Consider the following 18,550-nt stretch of genomic DNA (forward strand, 5'->3'; position numbering starts at 1 on the left):
ACGTTAGTCTAGAAAACGGAAGCACGTCTGTAGTTTGTGGACAAGCGGTACCGTGATAATTTCGGTCCACCCACAGCATAGCAACCCACCCGCCCGCCCGCCCCGTATCCCCCCCACCCCCACAGCATCCCCCAGCCACACATCCTTATTAAGATGCGCATTCAAAACATTTTAAACGCATCCAAATTCACTTAGAAATTCGTCTTGTGTTAAATAATTTATTGGAAATATATTCTAACAGATTTGTGCATGTTGAGTTTTGCTCAGTCCTCAGATTATTTGTGTTTGTGAATGACAATAAAGTTTTCAGTATATTCTTCAATGAACGGGGACACACAACACATTTGTCATTTTCTTGTCAATTAATTTTCTAGAATTGAGATATGTAAGAGTGGTTTTATTGTGACTCACATCTCATGTTTGTCTTATGATTTAGTAATGCGAAGACACACGTGTGAGGTTTATAGTTGTTGTGACCGTGATGAAAAATGTCATTTCGCAGGTGCTGTTGACCTCGACACACTTTATTGAATATCATCTGAATGCAAATATTGATGGATACAAAGTGCAGTTATTACGGGTTAAACAAACAAATGAATTAGACATCGCTTACCTGAACTGCTGTTGTTTTGCATATATGGGCCTGAAACAATCCCACGAACGAAGAATCTCGCGTAACTGAAGTGATGTTCGTTTTTGAACCAAACCCAGATATAAATTGTGTTAAAGGTTATGAAGAGTCATCTAGTAAAACAGCACAGATAAATAATGTCGTGTGTGCGTGTTTGAACTTTAATCGTGTTATTTAGCGCAATGTAGATTTGAATAATTCTTAGAGATCAAATCCCTCTTGAGGACAGTAATCCAGTCAGATGTTCATGACACTCTTACATTAGTACGTTTGCTGAACTCGGAATCTAAATATAGAACCTGTCGAGGTTATCAGAGTCCTTCCATATCGCCATTCTCAAGGATTACGAACACAGCTCTTGTAATAAACGTATATTACTATTTGTAAATTCAATAAATAATAAGCACAACATTGATCTGTGTTGAAGAGAAGCCTGAGAAGTCACCACCGTAAAACAACTGCGATCCATGATCACATCACATAGACTAATAGTTTGCAACATGACTTTATTCACAAAGAAGAGCCAGAATACGTTTTCTTTACAAACACTCAGATCTCAGTGTGATGAATAAATAAATAAATCTGCACAATGAGACTAAAAACCTTTGGCGCACTTTCCCCCAAAACGTGCAGTTAACCTTTACACAACATACAATAATACTAAAAACAAAACCATATTTTTAATCTGCATTAGTGGTGAAAATGATATCACCGTAATGATGCCATGATGTGGATGTAAGTGTTTCGGAGATCATCGATAATAGATCCAATATTTATATTTATAGTTTGAAAGAAATAAAGTTTTGAACATTCCTTGCACGTCGCAAGCTCTTTTTTTTTGAGTATATGTATAAGATGAATATAGCTTTAAAGACCATTTTACAATACAAGCTTGCTTAATTCTATAATTGTACAATAAAACTCGCTTAAAACTACAATAGTAATAATAATGTGAATATAAACTTACTTGCTTATGTGTCATTAATGCAGGTGAGTCTGAATAAATCAATTTTACTCGATGTTTTTCCAGCGAATGCAATAAATAAAAGTCTTTTTTGGAGGAGTTAGTAACACACACAGTTATTTAAAAAGTTAGGTTATAAAGTTTATAAGATACATTTTAAATGTATGTTTTTATTGTTGTGTTTGTTGTTATTGAATATGCGGTAATTTATTACTATTACTATTCATAAAGATACAAGTATTTGTATTATTTTGAAAGATTATGCAATAAATCTTTACTATCAAGAGTATTGTAATAGTTTCGACGTATAGTTTTATTGATGATATATTTTCTTGTGATTCTTCAGTCACTGTGACATTTTTGCGCGTGCAGAGTTTCATCCATATGACGAAATAAAATGTGCTGTTATGTGACTTCATAAAGTAAAACATATGAAACACTAGTCATATGTTTAACTAAATGTTTTTTTCAATTAAAAATAAACTGATTTCGGCCCTTATCAATTAAACAGTAGCCTATGTTGTGTATATATAATGGCGCGTTGAAATCTTTTGCCTGTATTTTAATCATATGCTTCATAAATATAAATGTAATATTATCATTGTAGAATCATAACCAGAAACATAGAGTTTAGATGTGAATGAAACAAAACTAGTCAGTGCGGATTTAATGTCGGTCAGCGGTCTACTATATGAGCAGCTGATAACTGTAGTTTCATTATATAAATGTTTTCTGTTTGTGTCGATATAAAGCCTGTGATGGTTTCACGTCAGATACAACACATATAGTCTTTAATACACACACGACTTCATTAAGCTCAGATATATACAAATGTAAAAAAGAGTGAGACGGAATACAATCCCAGAGAATGTGTGTGAGTGCAGAAACTCCCAATACACACGCATGACAAACTTGAATATGTGAGAGGTCAGAACACAAACTGTTTAATGCTCGCGCACACGAAGCATCAGATCAATGTGTCAGATGAACAGATGTTTCATTCTTTTAAATGACTTTATAGAGAGAGATGCTCAGAGGTCGGTGATGATTTCACATGTTCTTCACTATAACATCAGAATAACAGACCGTTCATGCGCCTCTCGCTGTTGCCACAGAGATTATTCGTTTTTTGCTGTTACACAAATCTGAACACGTTTGTTGTTCTGCAGTTTAAAGAGCAACAGGACACGGTTGTTCACGTTGAGTTGCTTTCAACTTTCAACGTCTTTGAATTTGACACGGCCACACATGTCAGCATGCCGGCTCAGCCCACCTCCTCTGACTGGATGATGCTTTCTCTATAGAGCGATAAGATATCTGGTCTCTTCAGAAAAGAGCTGAACGGCGTCGTCCCCCAACACCTCTCGCCTCCCTCACAACTCTCCAGGCCGCCGGGACTCTGGGTGCTGGGCTGGAGCTGACACATTTCTGCTAACAATCACATCACACACTGGACACACATTCCGCTTTCCTGGTCCCCTCGGCTTTTTTTCCATTCACATCCACAACAACCTCCAAGCCGTGGTCCCAGAACCACCCCCACCTCACCACGTACATGTGTTCAGAGGTCACAGTCATTAAAAACTCTGTTTGCTCTTACAGTCTTAAAGAAAGACTCAAGTTCAGTGATTAAAACAACACGCTTGCTTGTCTCAAAGTTCTCTAAAGTCAACCTGTGGGGGAAATGAATGCTTTGAGTGTGCGTTCTCCCAGTGATTCGCTTTTATCTGCAATAGACAAAAACACTTTTGTTCAAATGAGGAATATCATCACAAAACTGACCTCGATTATCTTGAAACTGTTAATAGGTGAATACAGTTCTCATAATGGATAATGCATTGCCATTATTATTATTATTATTATCATCATTGATGAATGTTGAGTTGATTACGTCAGAGATGTGTGTGAATGTTGTAATGTTCTGCCCTCTGTTGGTTTTTGACGGATATTTCCTCAAATCAGACACACGTGTTCAAGCCGTCTCTGAATGAAAGGTTGTGATTTGAGAGTTGAGCTCATCTTAAAATCATTTTATAAGCGTTATTTATAGACTGTCAATCTCGAGACGGAACAATGGCACTGTTATATTCTGACATCTGCAGGAAAGACAGTCTGGGGTTTGTCTTGATCCCTGTTTGTCTTTTTTGGGTTCTTCACAGGTCTGTTATTTTTAGATCCGGTTGAGGTTTTGTTCGTCATGCCTCACTGTATTTAGTGCTAAACTCTGGTGTTTTGAAACCAGTTCTTCTGATTGTTAATCAGTCAACAATAATGTTGTGTGATGCTTGTGTTGGTTTCCAGCCACGAAACTGTTCTCAAAACAAGAAACATAAGATTGTTCTTATGTTCCTAAGAATATTCCTTCATTTCTTAAGATCATCTACATTTTTTCCTAAGAATAAAATGAAATCAATTTATCTTGAGAAACAAAACGGTGTCTACGACGTTTGTTTCGGAAACACAGAAATATTTTCTTAAATTCGAATAAAAATGTTTTGTGAATCCGTCCTTTTAATGAATGATATAAAGAGTCTCAGTGGCGCCTCCTGCTGGTGTCATCATATAAAAGCCTATTCTGTATATACAGTATCAGAGTTTATAATCTTTATTTTTCAGTTTGCACTGGAACGTTGTTGTAGAGTAAATATTTACAGGAAACACATTTCTGCAGTCATCTGATTAATTAAAGAAAGCATCATCATATTAGCTTTTGTTGAAACTAGTAACTTTGTATTGGGGTCAGCTGTGGCCTAATGGTTAGAGCGTTGGGTTTGTGATCAGAAGGTTCTAATCTCAGTACCAGCAGGTCATGACTGAAGTGTCCTTGAGCAAGACACCTTACCCCTGATTGCTCTGCAGTAATGTGACACTGTAAAAAAAACTACTTGTAAGTCGCTTTGGATAAAAGCGTCTGCCAAATGAATAAATGTAAATGTAATCATATTAAAGATTTTTTAATCATTTACACAATGTATTTATTTAAACCATCAACAATTACTGAAAAATACTTTTGTAGGCTGATTCAAGGTTTTAGAGAAGGTTTATTTAATGAAGTTGTGACTTCTTAGTTAAACTCAATCTTCTGACGGAGCTCAAATATCATGAAAGCATGTATTCAAATTCAGTGTGTTTCTCTGTGATTGTCTACACACAGCTGGAGGAGAACCATCAGCTGATCATGAAGTTGAATTTAAGTTCACTTATCCTCTTTGTTTATCATGAGTGAATGAAGTGATCCAGTCTATAAATGAGTGGATGTATTGCAGGTTCTGTGATGACAGCTGTATTCAGGGCTGTAGGTTTGAGAGATTTGTGCGAGGTGAGGTGCATCAAACATCATTTAAAAAGAGCAGCAGGTTAGACAAATACAGACACGACACATCTTCATGTTCCAGACCGCTTGAAAAAGGTGCTGCAAGGTGCTTAATTTTTGGTTCCTAAAAAAACATTTACAAAAAGGTTTTATAAGATCAACATCTTTCTTACTTTTTTATAGTCTAAAAAGACCCTTGTTGTGGATGGCTGTGTGATTGCATTTTGCCGTTCTTTTCCATACATTATTAATTATTCATGCAAAGTACTTAAAACTTAAACTGAAAATGAATAACATGAAATCAAGTAACTGCACAAGCGTTCTTATTCTCATCCAGATTACAACATGATGTATTTGAAAGGTCCAGTGTTATTTTTTTGCATGATCTATTGACAGAAATGCAATATAATACACATAACTATGTATTCAGAGGTGTGTCTTACAGAATGAAACGTTATGTTTTTGTGATCTTAGAATGAGCTATTGCCATCTACATACACCATAGAATCTTCATGTTGTTTCTACAGAAGCCTTGAGTGGACAAACTGCTCTTCAGAACACGTTATATAAATATGTTTTCTCCTTTTGAAAGAAGTGAAAACATGACGACATCTTAGCACCGTACTGCTTTGAAAGGGAGAGGTGAAGTGAGCCATTGGTTGCAATTTGCAACTTTACCACTAGATGCTGCTAAATTGCTTACACTGGATCTTTAAAGCAATAGTAAGTGTTTGTTTTAGTTTTTCTGTAATATCCTGCCGTTTTCATGTTACTGGACACCGGGACATGTTGGGTTTGTTTTTTATTCCTTCTGTATGGGTGTTCAGTTAAGAGTACATTTGAATATCAATATATGTATTTTCTTACATTTACATTTAGCAGACAAAAAGCGACTTACATTGCATTATCCTATACATTCTACATTTGGATCCTATACATTTATACATGGGTACACATGTGCAATCCCTTGAGATCAAACCCACAACCTTGCGTTGTTAATGCAATGCCCTTACCACTGAGCTACAGGAAAACTTCTTATCTAAACGATGGCTGTTGTGCTGCTCCTGTGTGTCAACTTTCTTTGAGCTGAGAGGAATCAAGTAAGCTAATTGTGTTTAATGTAAATGAAGAGATCAACATAAATCACTGATGGCTTTAACACTAGTGCCATCTAGTGACTGGAAACATTTATAACACAAACACCACATTTCCCCTGAAATTTCACCTCCTTCTCCATCTGTCTACAAAACATCATGAGCTACAAAATCCAAAGCTATGTTATCTGAATGCTTCCATCAAGAATCACAAGGTTCCTCAGATTAGGAAAAGGTAGAAATAGTTCTTTAACAAGTCTTGACTGTAAATGTTTTTTAAATTCCTAACACGATTCTTCTATGCATCACTGTGAAGAACGTTTTGTAGCACCTTTATTTGATTCATTATATTATTAACTATCATTTAGAAATGAACTTTTAAACAATCATTAAAGTTCACTGTCAATTTAAACTAAAACACAATCATGAGCTGTGGAAATATTCCCAACTATGAAAAGTGCTAGTCCGATTTTTCAAGAAATATAAGCCTTTTGTATTTCTTCGTATATTTCGTGTGATGTATATGCACTTTATTTTCCCACAGATTATTATCTCCATGTTTATGCATTCCGACATTGGTCTATATGTGCTTCCCAAATTATGTCAGTATGAATTTGAATGGTTAAATACATACAGCTATGGACAAAATGAAGAGATCATTTCAAATGTTCATTTAATCATCATTTCTAGATGTATTGTGGTCAGTCCAGTCCAGTGTGTGTTGATCGGAGTGACCTCAGGAGTGACATAAAGTCCTCCAACAGCAATGTGAAAGACTGACAGCATGACAAGACACAAAAAAACTGTGAGAAGAATCCAGAATATCACTTTCAAAATCATTTTGAACTTTTCCTAAATGCACAAATATGACTGTTGTGTTTCTTATAGGTGAATCTGAACTTGTTTTCTTTGCAGTATTTGAGCTCTGAAACATGACATATCATTCTTTCCGTTATTTTCACATGTTTCTCCAGTTTCATTTTCTGCAAATAAATGAAAAATGATTTTTATTTGAAATTTGCCATAAATGTTGTTAGTAGTTCACAGAATGAACCAAAAATGTTCATTTTACCTAAACACATACTTCTGAATAGTACATTTTAAAATCAGAAAAACTCATATTGAAAGGGTCTCTTTATTTGGTCCACAGCTGAGTATACTGGAGGATGAGTGACAGCTGCTGTAGAAACTGGCCCTGTGTCTGGCGGCTACTCGATGGTCACTCACTCGGCTGGGTTGAACTTTAAGGTCAGTGGTGTCCAAAGCCGTCATTCTTCAGAGTTCATCTCAAGTCTCTAGTCAGCCTAGTAAGACCTTGATTAACTGGTTCAGATGTGTTTGATTGATCTGAAGAGTCTGAAAGGCTTCAAGAAACCAGAAGAGGGAGCTAGTTCACCAATGATGTCTGAATGCAACTGAACTGAGCTGACTGTAGATCACTAGCAGGACACATATCTGAGTCTCTTTGCCTGTTGTGTTGGAATAGTTGGTAGTTTTGTATGCATAGCAAAGAGTATGCACACACTGGGACAACTGAGGCGTGACGGAGGTGGTGGCGGTTTTTGCCCGTCCTTAACAAACTCATACAAACTCCTTTTTGCATTTAAATATTTATTTATTTATTATTTGTCATGTAATGTTTAATTTATTGATTCAGTTACGCATCATGCATCTCATTTTCAACAATAAACCCTCAGGGAACTTTATGGATACACATTTCAACATACTATGATTTGTGAGATACTAATAGAATTTTCCAATACTAGTACAGATAGTAAGTAGCCTATGCATATTGGGACGCAGGATATAGCCTACTAACTACCAGACCGCTGTCAACTCCCTTCACCTCAGTGCATCAATGAGCACTTTTCCAGCAACGCACCGAACCGTTCTAAGTCTGGAACGGTTTCCACGTGAGTCTGGTTCGACACGGCATGATAAGAAACGGTTCTTGGCTCTGAATTCTCTGCACGGTTGTCTAACTGTTCTGAATCGTGCTGATGAATGCGCACAGAGGTGTCATAGCTCAGTCTCTTGTGTTACCAAGGCAGCGCGTGACGCGTTTGTGTTAACATAGTAAAAAATCTGTTATCAACCCTGCGGTGGAAAATGAAACAGACATATATCCCGGCTGGCACGGATCGGCACGGAGTGGAACGATTAAGCAACGAGAAGGATTCGGTGCGATTGTGGAAAAGTTCTAAGCCGTAGTAAAATACCCTGACATTACACAGCCTAAATATAATCCTTTATTTAATGAAAGCTTGATATGCGTATGGTAAATAAAAGTTACCCATTCTGTTGTTGTGTCTTTTTGTGTATTTATTTCTTAATTTTTAGCTAATTTGTATAAAACCAAACGTATCATGTTTTAAAACGTTACATTAAGTATTATCTTTCACTAGCACAGTTTTAATTCTGTTTAAGAGTCTGAGGTATAAGAGGTTCGTAGAGGAGATCTGGAGAAGTGTATGGCAAGCTGAATTAGCTTTTAACCATTTTCAGGATATACATTTTTGATTTCAACAATTCAATTTTTACTAGTTAAAAGGATAATTCTTGATATCAATAATATAATTTCTACTCGTAACAATTGTTATTTTTGATATCAGTAATTACATTTTCATGTCATCATTCACAAAAACGTTTATTATTGATATCAAATATTTTGTAAAAAAGATCATTCTTGATATCTGTGATAACACAATAGGCTGCCATTCAAATTCAATTTCAGTTAAAAATCTTATTTCAGATATCAGAAATGCAAGTCTTACTAGTAAAAAACATGTTTTTTATGTCAACAATTAACTTTTTTGATATCAGGAATTAACAACAATTCCATGCTGCATTTGGTTTTACTAGTAACTATCAAATTATTGATATCAAGAATGAACATTTTCACTAGTAAAAATGTAATTATTGAAATCAGAAATTGGCATTTTTACTTGTAGTAATTAAATTGTTCATATTAAGAATAGACATTATCACAAGTAACCACACAATTATTGATTGATTATTATTATTATTGATATTCTACTTGTAAGAATTGCATTTCTGATATCTGAAATAAGATTTTTAACTATTAAAAATTATTGACATTTAATTTGAATTGCAGCCTATTGCGTTATTTAACCAGTAAAAATGCAATTAGAGATATCAAGGATTATGTTTTTTTCTAGTTCAATTCAATTTTTGATATAAAAAATACACATTTCTGCGTTTGATGACGTGATTGGTGATATCAAGAATTCACATTTTTACTATTGAAAATGTAATTACTGATATCAAAAATAGCAATTGTTACTTGTAGAAATTCCATTCTTGATATCAAGTATTATAAATGTTTCTAGTATCAATTCATTTCCTGAGAATGATTAAAAGCAAATTTGGCTTGCCATAGAAGTTGTAGTTGAACTGCATATTTTTGTGTGTCTTTGATCAGCTGCCAGATGATTTCTGTGAGCGTGTTAAGTCTTAAAGCTACATGAAAGACTCAGAGACATACGTTTGTTTAGCCGTGAGCAGGGGCGGAGATCACTCGCCATCACATGCTCTGGTGTTTTTGAGTGACTGGTCGGGTTGGGTGATATGCAGATGAGTCGGTGAGTCTGTGAGCTTCTCATGTTGATCACAATCTCTGGCCATTAAGCTCAAAGTGTGTTCCTGTGGTTTAACAGAGCAGCTAGCTGTTCCCACGTGTGGGTGGGGTGGAAATAACAGATGTACACTATCAGAAAATAACTTCAAACTTAAGGATGTTGCATAATATGAGACACATTGGAGTCGTTAGATTGTAGAAAGGGTAACATTTGACAAGTGTGTCACGAGCTGTGTTTTTATAAACATCATTTAATAAATGTTTTCATAGTCACCCTGTGTTCATAGAAGGATTTAAACATATCTAGAAAGCTGTTATCAGATAACACACCAGTTTGTTTCATTTAAAATAAATGTTGGTGGAAAGTGGATTAATCAAGAAGCTGACTTTTGTTGAAAATGAGGAAAGACGTCGACTTGTTTTATTTTGAACCTCCTCTGTGTGGCTTGGACTTACACTGTTTTCTGCTAAATGTGTAACGCATGTAATATTTCAGAATGACATGTTTTGAGATTTACCGCTGGGTGGCGCTGTAATACCGTTGATCTGCTCAGTCGAACATGTAGCTCTTACTGTAGTTCGCACTGAACCTCGTGTGGAACTATTTGGGTTATTATCTATTCTTTAGTATTATAACATTTTAGCTAGTATCCTAGTAAACTATTATTTGTGTTTATTTGATCATCTTTACATTGTCATCGTGGTCTTCCTCTGCATAGAATCTGCTAAACGTTCTGTTCGCATTTGATAAACCAAATCTCCTGAGATGCTTTTCAGTCTCGCGTCTATGAGCTCTCATTGGCTGTCCAGTCCAAGTCATCCATTTCAGAACCTCCTGTTAAATACAGTTTATGTTTTGAAGAGATTAATAGGTACACTTATATGAAATATTTACACATATTTACTGCAAGTGTTTCGGTTACGTCACCCTAAACTTTTGTGAACGTGTAGGCGCAACAGATTGTCAATATTGTTTGCTGTCAATTGATTGGGTAAATACCCACAAACAGACACAAAATCTGGCATTTTTCTATTTTCTTGCAAATAGCGTTACATAAAGCAAAATGTTGTTTCACGTCATGTCACGTTGGTTAAACGTCATTGGTTCGTATTAGGGTTCAAAATGACACTTTGCACTTGGACATTTACTTTGGCCGGTGACCGCTGGGTGGCGACAGGTTTGACTTTATCACAGAACTCGTGACGCCCCGTCGCCGCCGGGTAATAAACTCGGGTCTGATAAAGAAGGCGCCAGGTGAGCAATAGAAAGACCAATTGTGATAGTTTGCGTGTTGTTTACCACTGTTCTCCAGCGCCAATGCCGTTACTCATTAACAGCCCTTTACACAAATAAAGATATAGTCCTGATAAACTCTGACTCCAGGCGCAATAGAGCTGCAATCAAGTTCTTTTACATTCTTTCAGGTTCACATCGGTCCACACAAACATGCGTGACGCTTCTCGAGGCGCATAATGTCCACGAGTGTTTTCCTGATGACAAGTCTTGATGTGCTAAAATACTTTCACTTTTCCTAAAGAGCATTCAACAAGTTCTTTATCACGAGAACGGAGAATAGATTGACATAGTACGCAACAGGGAAAAGCAATATAAAAAAAGCCTTTACTGCACCGAAATTCAGTATTTAGGTTGTGAATTATTTTATTGACACGTTGCTTAAATCACATTTGGGAAAATATTTGTATTCTTTACTGCATGTTACATAGGGCCCTTATTTTGAGGTCTCCGCGTTTTAAGAACGATTTGTTTTCACATTGTAAATAATCCCAAATGAGGCGTGACAACACAAAAGGAACATCTTTATTTTCTGACACTTTTCTGCAGTTTCTTTTATTTTTGGCAGAAAGAAAACCAATCACGCACGTTGACTCAAGCATTTAAATTACTGTGAAAGAAAAGTGTCATTACTTTCAAGTCATTGGTGCATTGTGTTATCGCCTTTAATTTGTTGGATGAAAACACACATCAGTGGATGACAGATGGCACATGAGTTTTTCCGCTGGAGAATCCAGCGCTGTGGGTGTTACGGGTTCAGACACAGAAGGGCATCGATGAGAATGTTTTAAACAAGGAAAAACAGCTCATTTTCATAACTTTTACACACGTATATCCACAATAAATTAAATTAATCTCCCTCAAACAAACAAACAGACAACCAACCAACCAACCAAAGAAATTTACATTTATATTTACAAGCAATATTCATATGAAATGTGTACATAAATATGTTATATATTTATCACTATTTACATTTGTGTTAATTATAACCATATGATCCGTCATTGATGCATATGATTCCTTTCCCCGATTAATCTGAAAAATTGATTTAACAAGCAATTTTAGTACCGCGACTGCAAGACAATCAGTTGATTGATAGTTCGGGCCGAAATGAAGATGCTCGCCTTCTGCAGATAATATAGACTCTTGTCGACTAGCATTTGAGGTAAAAGAATCACGTAGGCTACTCAAGGTTCTCTGGTAAAACTGCGCCATGTTTACTGTTGCTTACACTACTAGATTATTTTGCGGGTTTGAGTAATTCAGTGGAACAGTAAACCAACAGTATATAACCTAATGATCGGGTCTGGTCTTTGACATGCAATACGCCTCCACTTCCACTAACTTTAATTTCTTAATATATTTAGGTCTTCAAACGATAAAGAGAGATCAAGTAACCGAAGAAGCTATTCGGAGTGCATATTAAATTAAATCGCCGTTACCCTGGAGCATAACATGAGGGAGCGCTGCAGCTTCATTCACGAATTCTCGCCGAACTCTTCTGTGTTCAATACTTCTGTGGTATTCAAAGAGTTGAAAAATATTCAAAGTTAGCTACTCTTTCATTTAGCAAAAGAGAAACAAACATACATTACGCATTTGTTTTTGTACTACCAAAGTGCATTTAAGTCTCAACTTTCCGTATTGTTAACGGTGAATCGTCGTACGCATTCTGTATCAATGTCCATCATTCGCGATCCGGTCACGGGGACACGCTGCGTGGCCGGTCTTGCGTGGCCTCGAGTCCACTGACCAGACGCTGGATGCTCTGTAACTCGCTGCTGGAATCTTTCTCCGCGCAGTTTTTTGGTGACAGTGATACTGAACCCGACGAGCGGCTGGTGACGTCACAGTCAAGGGCAACCGAACCGGGACTCGGGGCCGTTCTGTCTCCCTTCAGGTCCACGGCGCCGCTCGTCATGGGCGGAATCGCCATTGTTAGCAAAGTGCTGTCCGGGACGCTCGGTAAGGAGTAGGGGCTGTACCTTAACCGAGGCCGCACCGCGTTTAGAAAAGGATGACGATGGACCGACGACGATGCGGCGGATGTTGCGGCTGCCGCTGCGGCCATATACGTGTAAGGATACGAGAAGAGACCTCCGAACGGAGAAACAGCCAAACCCTAGAGAGAAAGAGAAACACGTTATCCATCCATCTATCCTTACTGTGGTAACATAAATTCAATAATCTTATGAAAAGAAATTAAACGTGGGCCAATCACGAAACATATTCCGCTGTATTCTGTATCTGTATTCGTATTAACTAGTTAACTAACAAACGCAATCAACATTTTACTTCATGTCAATGGAGAAAAAAGAAAATTATATGCTTAAAAACTACACAGTAATTTTGTACACAGCTAATATATAATGAAAGTTTCACAAGTCAACTTATATTCACAGCCGAATACGTACATTTGTAGATCCGTTTTTTTTACTTTTGGAAGTTTTTGTTAAAGTCATTTTTATGACATTTTTTTGTAATCGACAACAAACCATCAAATGATATAATATCTCTCACTACGTCACTGATCCCCCCCCCCCACATATTAATTGATGACGTGTAGACACTCATCAATCACGTTTTATTGCGAGAGTTTTATATTTGCTGACATTTTACAGAGTGCACCAGAAAGACCTTTAAAACACGCCTTGATTTCCCCCACAAGTCTACATTTTAACTGGAACATTACACTGTCCAAAAAATCGCGTAGGACAGTGCAGGGTTAAATCAAGTCTCTGTCACTCGTAATAATGATCAACAAGAGCTTTACCTGTGACGCCAGGACGTGTTGCTGCAGATGAAACGGCAGCGGCGCACCGCTCAGGTTTTGCGCGGGTGATGACACGCTGCTCGTGTCCATTGGACAGACCCCTGCGGAGGAAACGGCTGCTAGGATGGGGCCCATCCCTGCGGCCATGTTTGAGAAAGCGCCTCCCATATTGAACTGACTGGGGTGTAAGAGGAAAGGATGGGCACCACCCAAGTGATTGAAAAACTGTTGCCCGGCCAAACCCGGAGGAAATCCGAAATTGTGCAAGTGGCTGTGATTTAAGTGCGAGGTGCCATCTGTTTGGACAGTCAATGGCATGTAATTTTCTTTGCTCACTGTCCGGCAGTCATCTGTTTTGGCCTGATCCCGGCCTGGACTCTTGAGCTCCTCACCGGACCGGGTGGTGCTGGATATCATCGTTATCGGACTCTGCCGCGAGTCTACCCGGGGTTTCTCAGTCCTTCGAGCGCCAGTGTCACTTTCCACAGAGAGACTTTTGCTTAAACTCGCATCGGGATCCTTCGAGTCGTCAGTCGTGGTGGAGATTTTGCAGGAGTCTGGTCCGTCTTTCAAATGGTCGTCTTTTTCTTCTTCGTCACTTTCTTCATCACTGTCACAAAAGTCTGCGACAAGAAAGACAACAGAACCTTTATTTTGTCGCAAAACTGTATTTGGTTATTTATTATGTGAATGTACTTGTATGTTTAGAATAACGCTGTACAGATTAAAATGTCTTGCAATATGTGGAACATATATATTAGGCTAAATAAATAAGTTTCAGCAAATCATGTGACTTATTAAAATCCTGCAGGAGTCGTTCAGTTTGTACTAAATGGAAATGTATGCCTGCTTCCAAAAATATCATTGCAATAATATCATACAAATAACTGGATAATTCCACCGCTTTTTATATATGTATTGATAAATGTAAACTTGTTGATATAGTGTTTCTCAAAGACGGGTGGCTTGTACCTTTTAGGTTGTTGTGGTCAGCATGAGAGACGGCCGGAGATAAGGCCTGGCGAAAACATTTAAACGACGCTTGTTCGCCTGAAGAATCGTCTGACGTCCCGTGATCTTTCTTCTGCTGCTCCTCGTATGAACGCATGGACTGCAGAGCCAGTTGTTTCCTGCTTAAAACACGAAAATAAATCACTGAGACATTCGAGGATAAATTACGTCTGCTGACTGGCCATGATCTCTTGGGTTTTTAATCTTTATTTATTCGATGATTTCCATTTCTAATTAAATGAGATATATTCATTGGAATTAATGTGCATTTAAATAGAACTGTAATAGAAGCAGTTGTCTTTGGTTTTACCTTTTTTCACGTCTCCCATTTCCAGTATCACGAAATCCCTTTGCAAATGGATTGTGATCTATTTTGAGTTGTGTTATCTGAAATGAAATGACATATTTGAATATGATATTAATTTAAACAGTTGATAAACAACCTAAAACGTTTAACCTGTTGAACCCTTGTTTTGTGGGAGACAATAGTTTACTAACCTATTAAAACCTATTCCGCACGCACGCACGCACGCACGCACACACACATAATTCTAACACCTCCTTTTTCCTCTTCAGTAACTCCTCTAAAGCTTTCCGCCCTCCCACTTACGTTCTTTTATAAACACAAAATATCATGCAGATATTGTTTCAACATAGATGTTACGTCAACGTTTTTGTGAATGTAAGGAAGAACTGTGTTTATGTGAAAGAGAGAGAAACTAAATGAAAAGCACCGTTTATTTTCCTTCACATAATTCTACTGTGCATTATTTATTCATGGAAACAATTCTAAATGTATGCTGATATCGAGATGCTTAACATCACAAGACGATTAACGCTCAGTGACATTATCATTACGTAAAGTTAAAATTCAAAGTGTTTCTGTTCTATCTTAAACGGTTCACTCGTATTCAAAAGACAAAACTGGTTTCGACCTACCTTATCGTTCTGATAGGCAGTGACAGCTATAAAATCAGTTTCAGGGAACACGTAAGTTCTGAACGTGCTGTAAGGGAGTTTCAGAATGTCGTTGGCTCTCACGATGTGAAATCTCGGCTGGTATTTGTGCATGGAGTTTAGGATGGTCTAAAAATACAAATAAGACATTCTTGACAAATTATCTGTATTTATGCGACACACGTTTTGCACGTTTTTCTCCACTAAATTCTGGCCCTGTAACTTTGTCCATGTAGCTACTATACCGAAAAACGTCAAGTTCGACCGGGCATCTGGCCCATTTTCAGCATAGAAACAAACCTGTTGCCAGGGCCTAGTGTCCAATTTTTCTGTAGCCAAAAAAATCAGGCTACCACGACCACCATTAAAAAATTATAATAACGAATACTTCTAATACAACTGCTATAATCATAATAATTTAAAGGATAAAATCACAATTGACACTTACAAAGCCATGCTTATCGGAGATGTTGTTTGTCAGCTTAAGTTTGTGAAAGTTGACGACTTTAGACATCCATTGCTCGCCAGTGGCCGGACTGTCGGGGTGAATGTACATCCGTTTTGGCATTTCGGGGTCAGCCTTCCCTGCCACCACCCAGCGCGAGTTGTGAAATTTATACCTGCAGTCATCAGCAGCAACTATATCCATCAACAGAATATATTTGGCTTTCTTGTCCAAGCCCGTGCATCTCACTTTAAACGGAGGGAACATTCGCCTGCAGAATTCAGCAGAGAGAAATCTTTCGATTAGGACAGAATGTTTTCAGCAGAGCACAAGGAGAAAATAAACGTGTTCTAGATTGTTTTTATAGTTTACGTGTTAACTTTGTTTTTCAGGGAAATATCAATTGTAGAATGTAAAATATCATTGCACGCGGTAGGCCCAGCTTCAGCCTTAACTAGTGAAATATCTGTAAATCTACATGCAGCAAATAAATCAAAACAATCATTTGCTAAATTGTTCAATTCAACAACATCATTTGTTCTTAATTAAAGCGTTCTAGTTTTACCAAATGAAATGTGTTTTCCCAAAATAATCATGACCGGGTGAACTTTATAAATGATCCTTTATGAGAGAAAATCAATCTTGCCGCCAATTATTTAAGAAAAAGTATTTATGTCGCTAATTATAATACTCGTACGTAATAATATAATAAACTGATATTGTGATGTATTAAACAATATTAAGACGTTTGCATGTGCAGTCACATGAAATGTGATTCAATTTACTAACGGTGGCTTTTTTTACAGTTGGGTTACATTATACTATATAGGCCTACGTTGTAAAAAATACATCAACGTGCCAAGTGCCCAAATAAAGATAAAAATGGCAATAAAAAGGCCGAATATCTGATAATTCCCACATAAGATCGTCTAAAGAAAACCGTGAGTAACTCAAATCAATCAATAAATCAATCAATCGGTTATGAAGTCCCCGTTTTTGATCACGAAACTAAAATGTCGGTTTTCGTTGAACTCTGACAGTTTAGAATTGTGCAATAATTTCAGTTTACCTTCCGGATTTTGTGATGACCATTTCTGTGCCACGCTTGTGGAAAAGCTCCCACAGTTCCTTTGCTTCCAGGTGAACTTTCGGGTCGTCTTCAACCTCCTCCTCGGGCTCAAGTGTCTTGAGAGGCCGGAGATGCGCGGCGGCTGCGGCGGCGGCGGCGGCCGCTGCTTGGTGTCCCAGTGAAGAGAAGTGAAGGCCGGTCTCTGCTGCGCCCATAAGTTGCTCCATTATCGGTTTGCCCAGCGCCCCGGGCAGAGACAGGGAGCCGTTAGGTGGCAGTGCCAGGGCCGGGAAAAAGGGCGGCTGGTGACCCAGCATTGCACTCATTGCATATTCTGGACCCCGGTGAGGTAAAAACGGGTGGTATGCCATACTGGATCCTTGAATGACTGGATCTCTCATCGGGAAGCTCATTCAAGTCCAGACAGCAGATGTGGTGTGGCTGAAGACGAGCGCCTGAATATGCAATCGACTAAATATTTGCACGGGAGAGGTCCTTCACCAAATCCAGCTTTGCTTTCGCAAGTGTGAAAGCATCCGACGCATTGACGTGTGAGTGAGTCTCTTGCTTCTTCTCTAACTGTATTCCAACAAATTACCTACAAGACAAAGTGAGAAACGGCTATCCGTTTATCTTCGCCGGTGCAGATGTGCGATGTTTGCCTTTTGTCACAGCGTGCGTCAGGAAATTGCGAAAAATAACGAAATCAGAGGCGACGAGAGCTGTTGAGTGTCCGCTTGCGGCGTCGTTCGTTTGTTTTTCTTCTCTCTTTTTAAACAGACATTCCGAAAATGCGATCGCCCCGAGTCCAGCGAAATAAGATGTGTTGAAATATTTCTTTGGCTCAGAATAATTCCTCTGTCTTTACTTGTTGGAGGTATACACCTTCACGCGCTCGCTCGCACGCACACTTTCTCTCTTTCACGCGCGCACACACATTTCAGCGGAGCGCAGGGTCCAGCACAGAGATATTCCCAGTGCTTCTGAACACCATCGGATTCAGCCGTGTGGATGTGTTACATGTTTCGAGCAGCGGGTCTCTGTTGATTGGCTCTTTGACGCTTTTGGACCAATTGTGTTGCTCTGTAGGCGTGGTTTTAACAGGTCGGGTGGAGGGAAAGACTTCAGACTTATAAGAAGGTGTTTGAGGGCTCGATTGCCGCCGCGAATCGGCGCTACGTATCTCGCTGTTGTGTGAACACCAAATGTGCAGATCATCAGGACGCGCATCCGTCGGTCTGCGGGACCCAGAGAAGATGAAGCTCCACGTCTCGTGCGCACAGCGTCACTGTGCTCGGCCTCTTTTCATACAGATCGTATACAGTAGCCTAGTATATTTACCTGAGATATACGCGGATTTTCACAGTCAGGTCCGTTTGGAAACTTGAAATTAGCAAA

The 18,550-nt window shown here is 38.3% G+C and overlaps 1 protein-coding gene across 2 annotated transcripts; it reads right to left on the reverse strand.

Moving 5' to 3' along the window:
- Window positions 1-11,237: 11,237 nt before the first annotated feature.
- On the reverse strand, window positions 11,238-18,141 carry tbx3a (T-box transcription factor 3a). Of its 2 annotated transcripts, none has more exons than XM_079448561.1 (7): window positions 17,153-18,141; window positions 16,087-16,354; window positions 15,621-15,767; window positions 14,992-15,068; window positions 14,643-14,800; window positions 13,671-14,293; window positions 11,238-13,019 (listed from the first exon to the last, which is right to left on the reverse strand). In XM_079448561.1, exons 1-7 carry the CDS (start codon window positions 17,563-17,565, stop codon window positions 12,600-12,602), a joined length of 2,106 nt encoding a protein of 701 aa, XP_079304687.1. In that variant the 5' UTR covers window positions 17,566-18,141; the 3' UTR covers window positions 11,238-12,599. The 2 variants fall into 2 exon arrangements, with proteins under 2 accessions (XP_079304687.1, XP_079304686.1); XM_079448560.1 differs by having other exon boundaries at window positions 14,643-14,803.
- Between the last annotated feature and the right edge of the window lie 409 nt (window positions 18,142-18,550).

The sequence above is a fragment of the Barbatula barbatula genome (genome assembly GCF_947034865.1).
Source record: "Barbatula barbatula genome assembly, chromosome: 2".
NCBI classification, from domain to species: domain Eukaryota; kingdom Metazoa; phylum Chordata; class Actinopteri; order Cypriniformes; family Nemacheilidae; genus Barbatula; species Barbatula barbatula.

Excerpts from the sequence above, each read along its gene's own strand:
- tbx3a (XM_079448560.1), bottom strand. The coding sequence starts at position 17,565 with ATGAGCTTCCCGATGAGAGATCCAGTCATTCAAGGATCCAGTATGGCA. Across the intron at positions 14,294-14,642 it reads TGACCACAACAACCTAAAAG|ACTTTTGTGACAGTGATGAA; the intron begins GTACAAGCCACC and ends TTCTTGTCGCAG. Across the intron at positions 13,020-13,670 it reads AACACGTCCTGGCGTCACAG|GGTTTGGCTGTTTCTCCGTT; the intron begins GTAAAGCTCTTG and ends CTTTCTCTCTAG.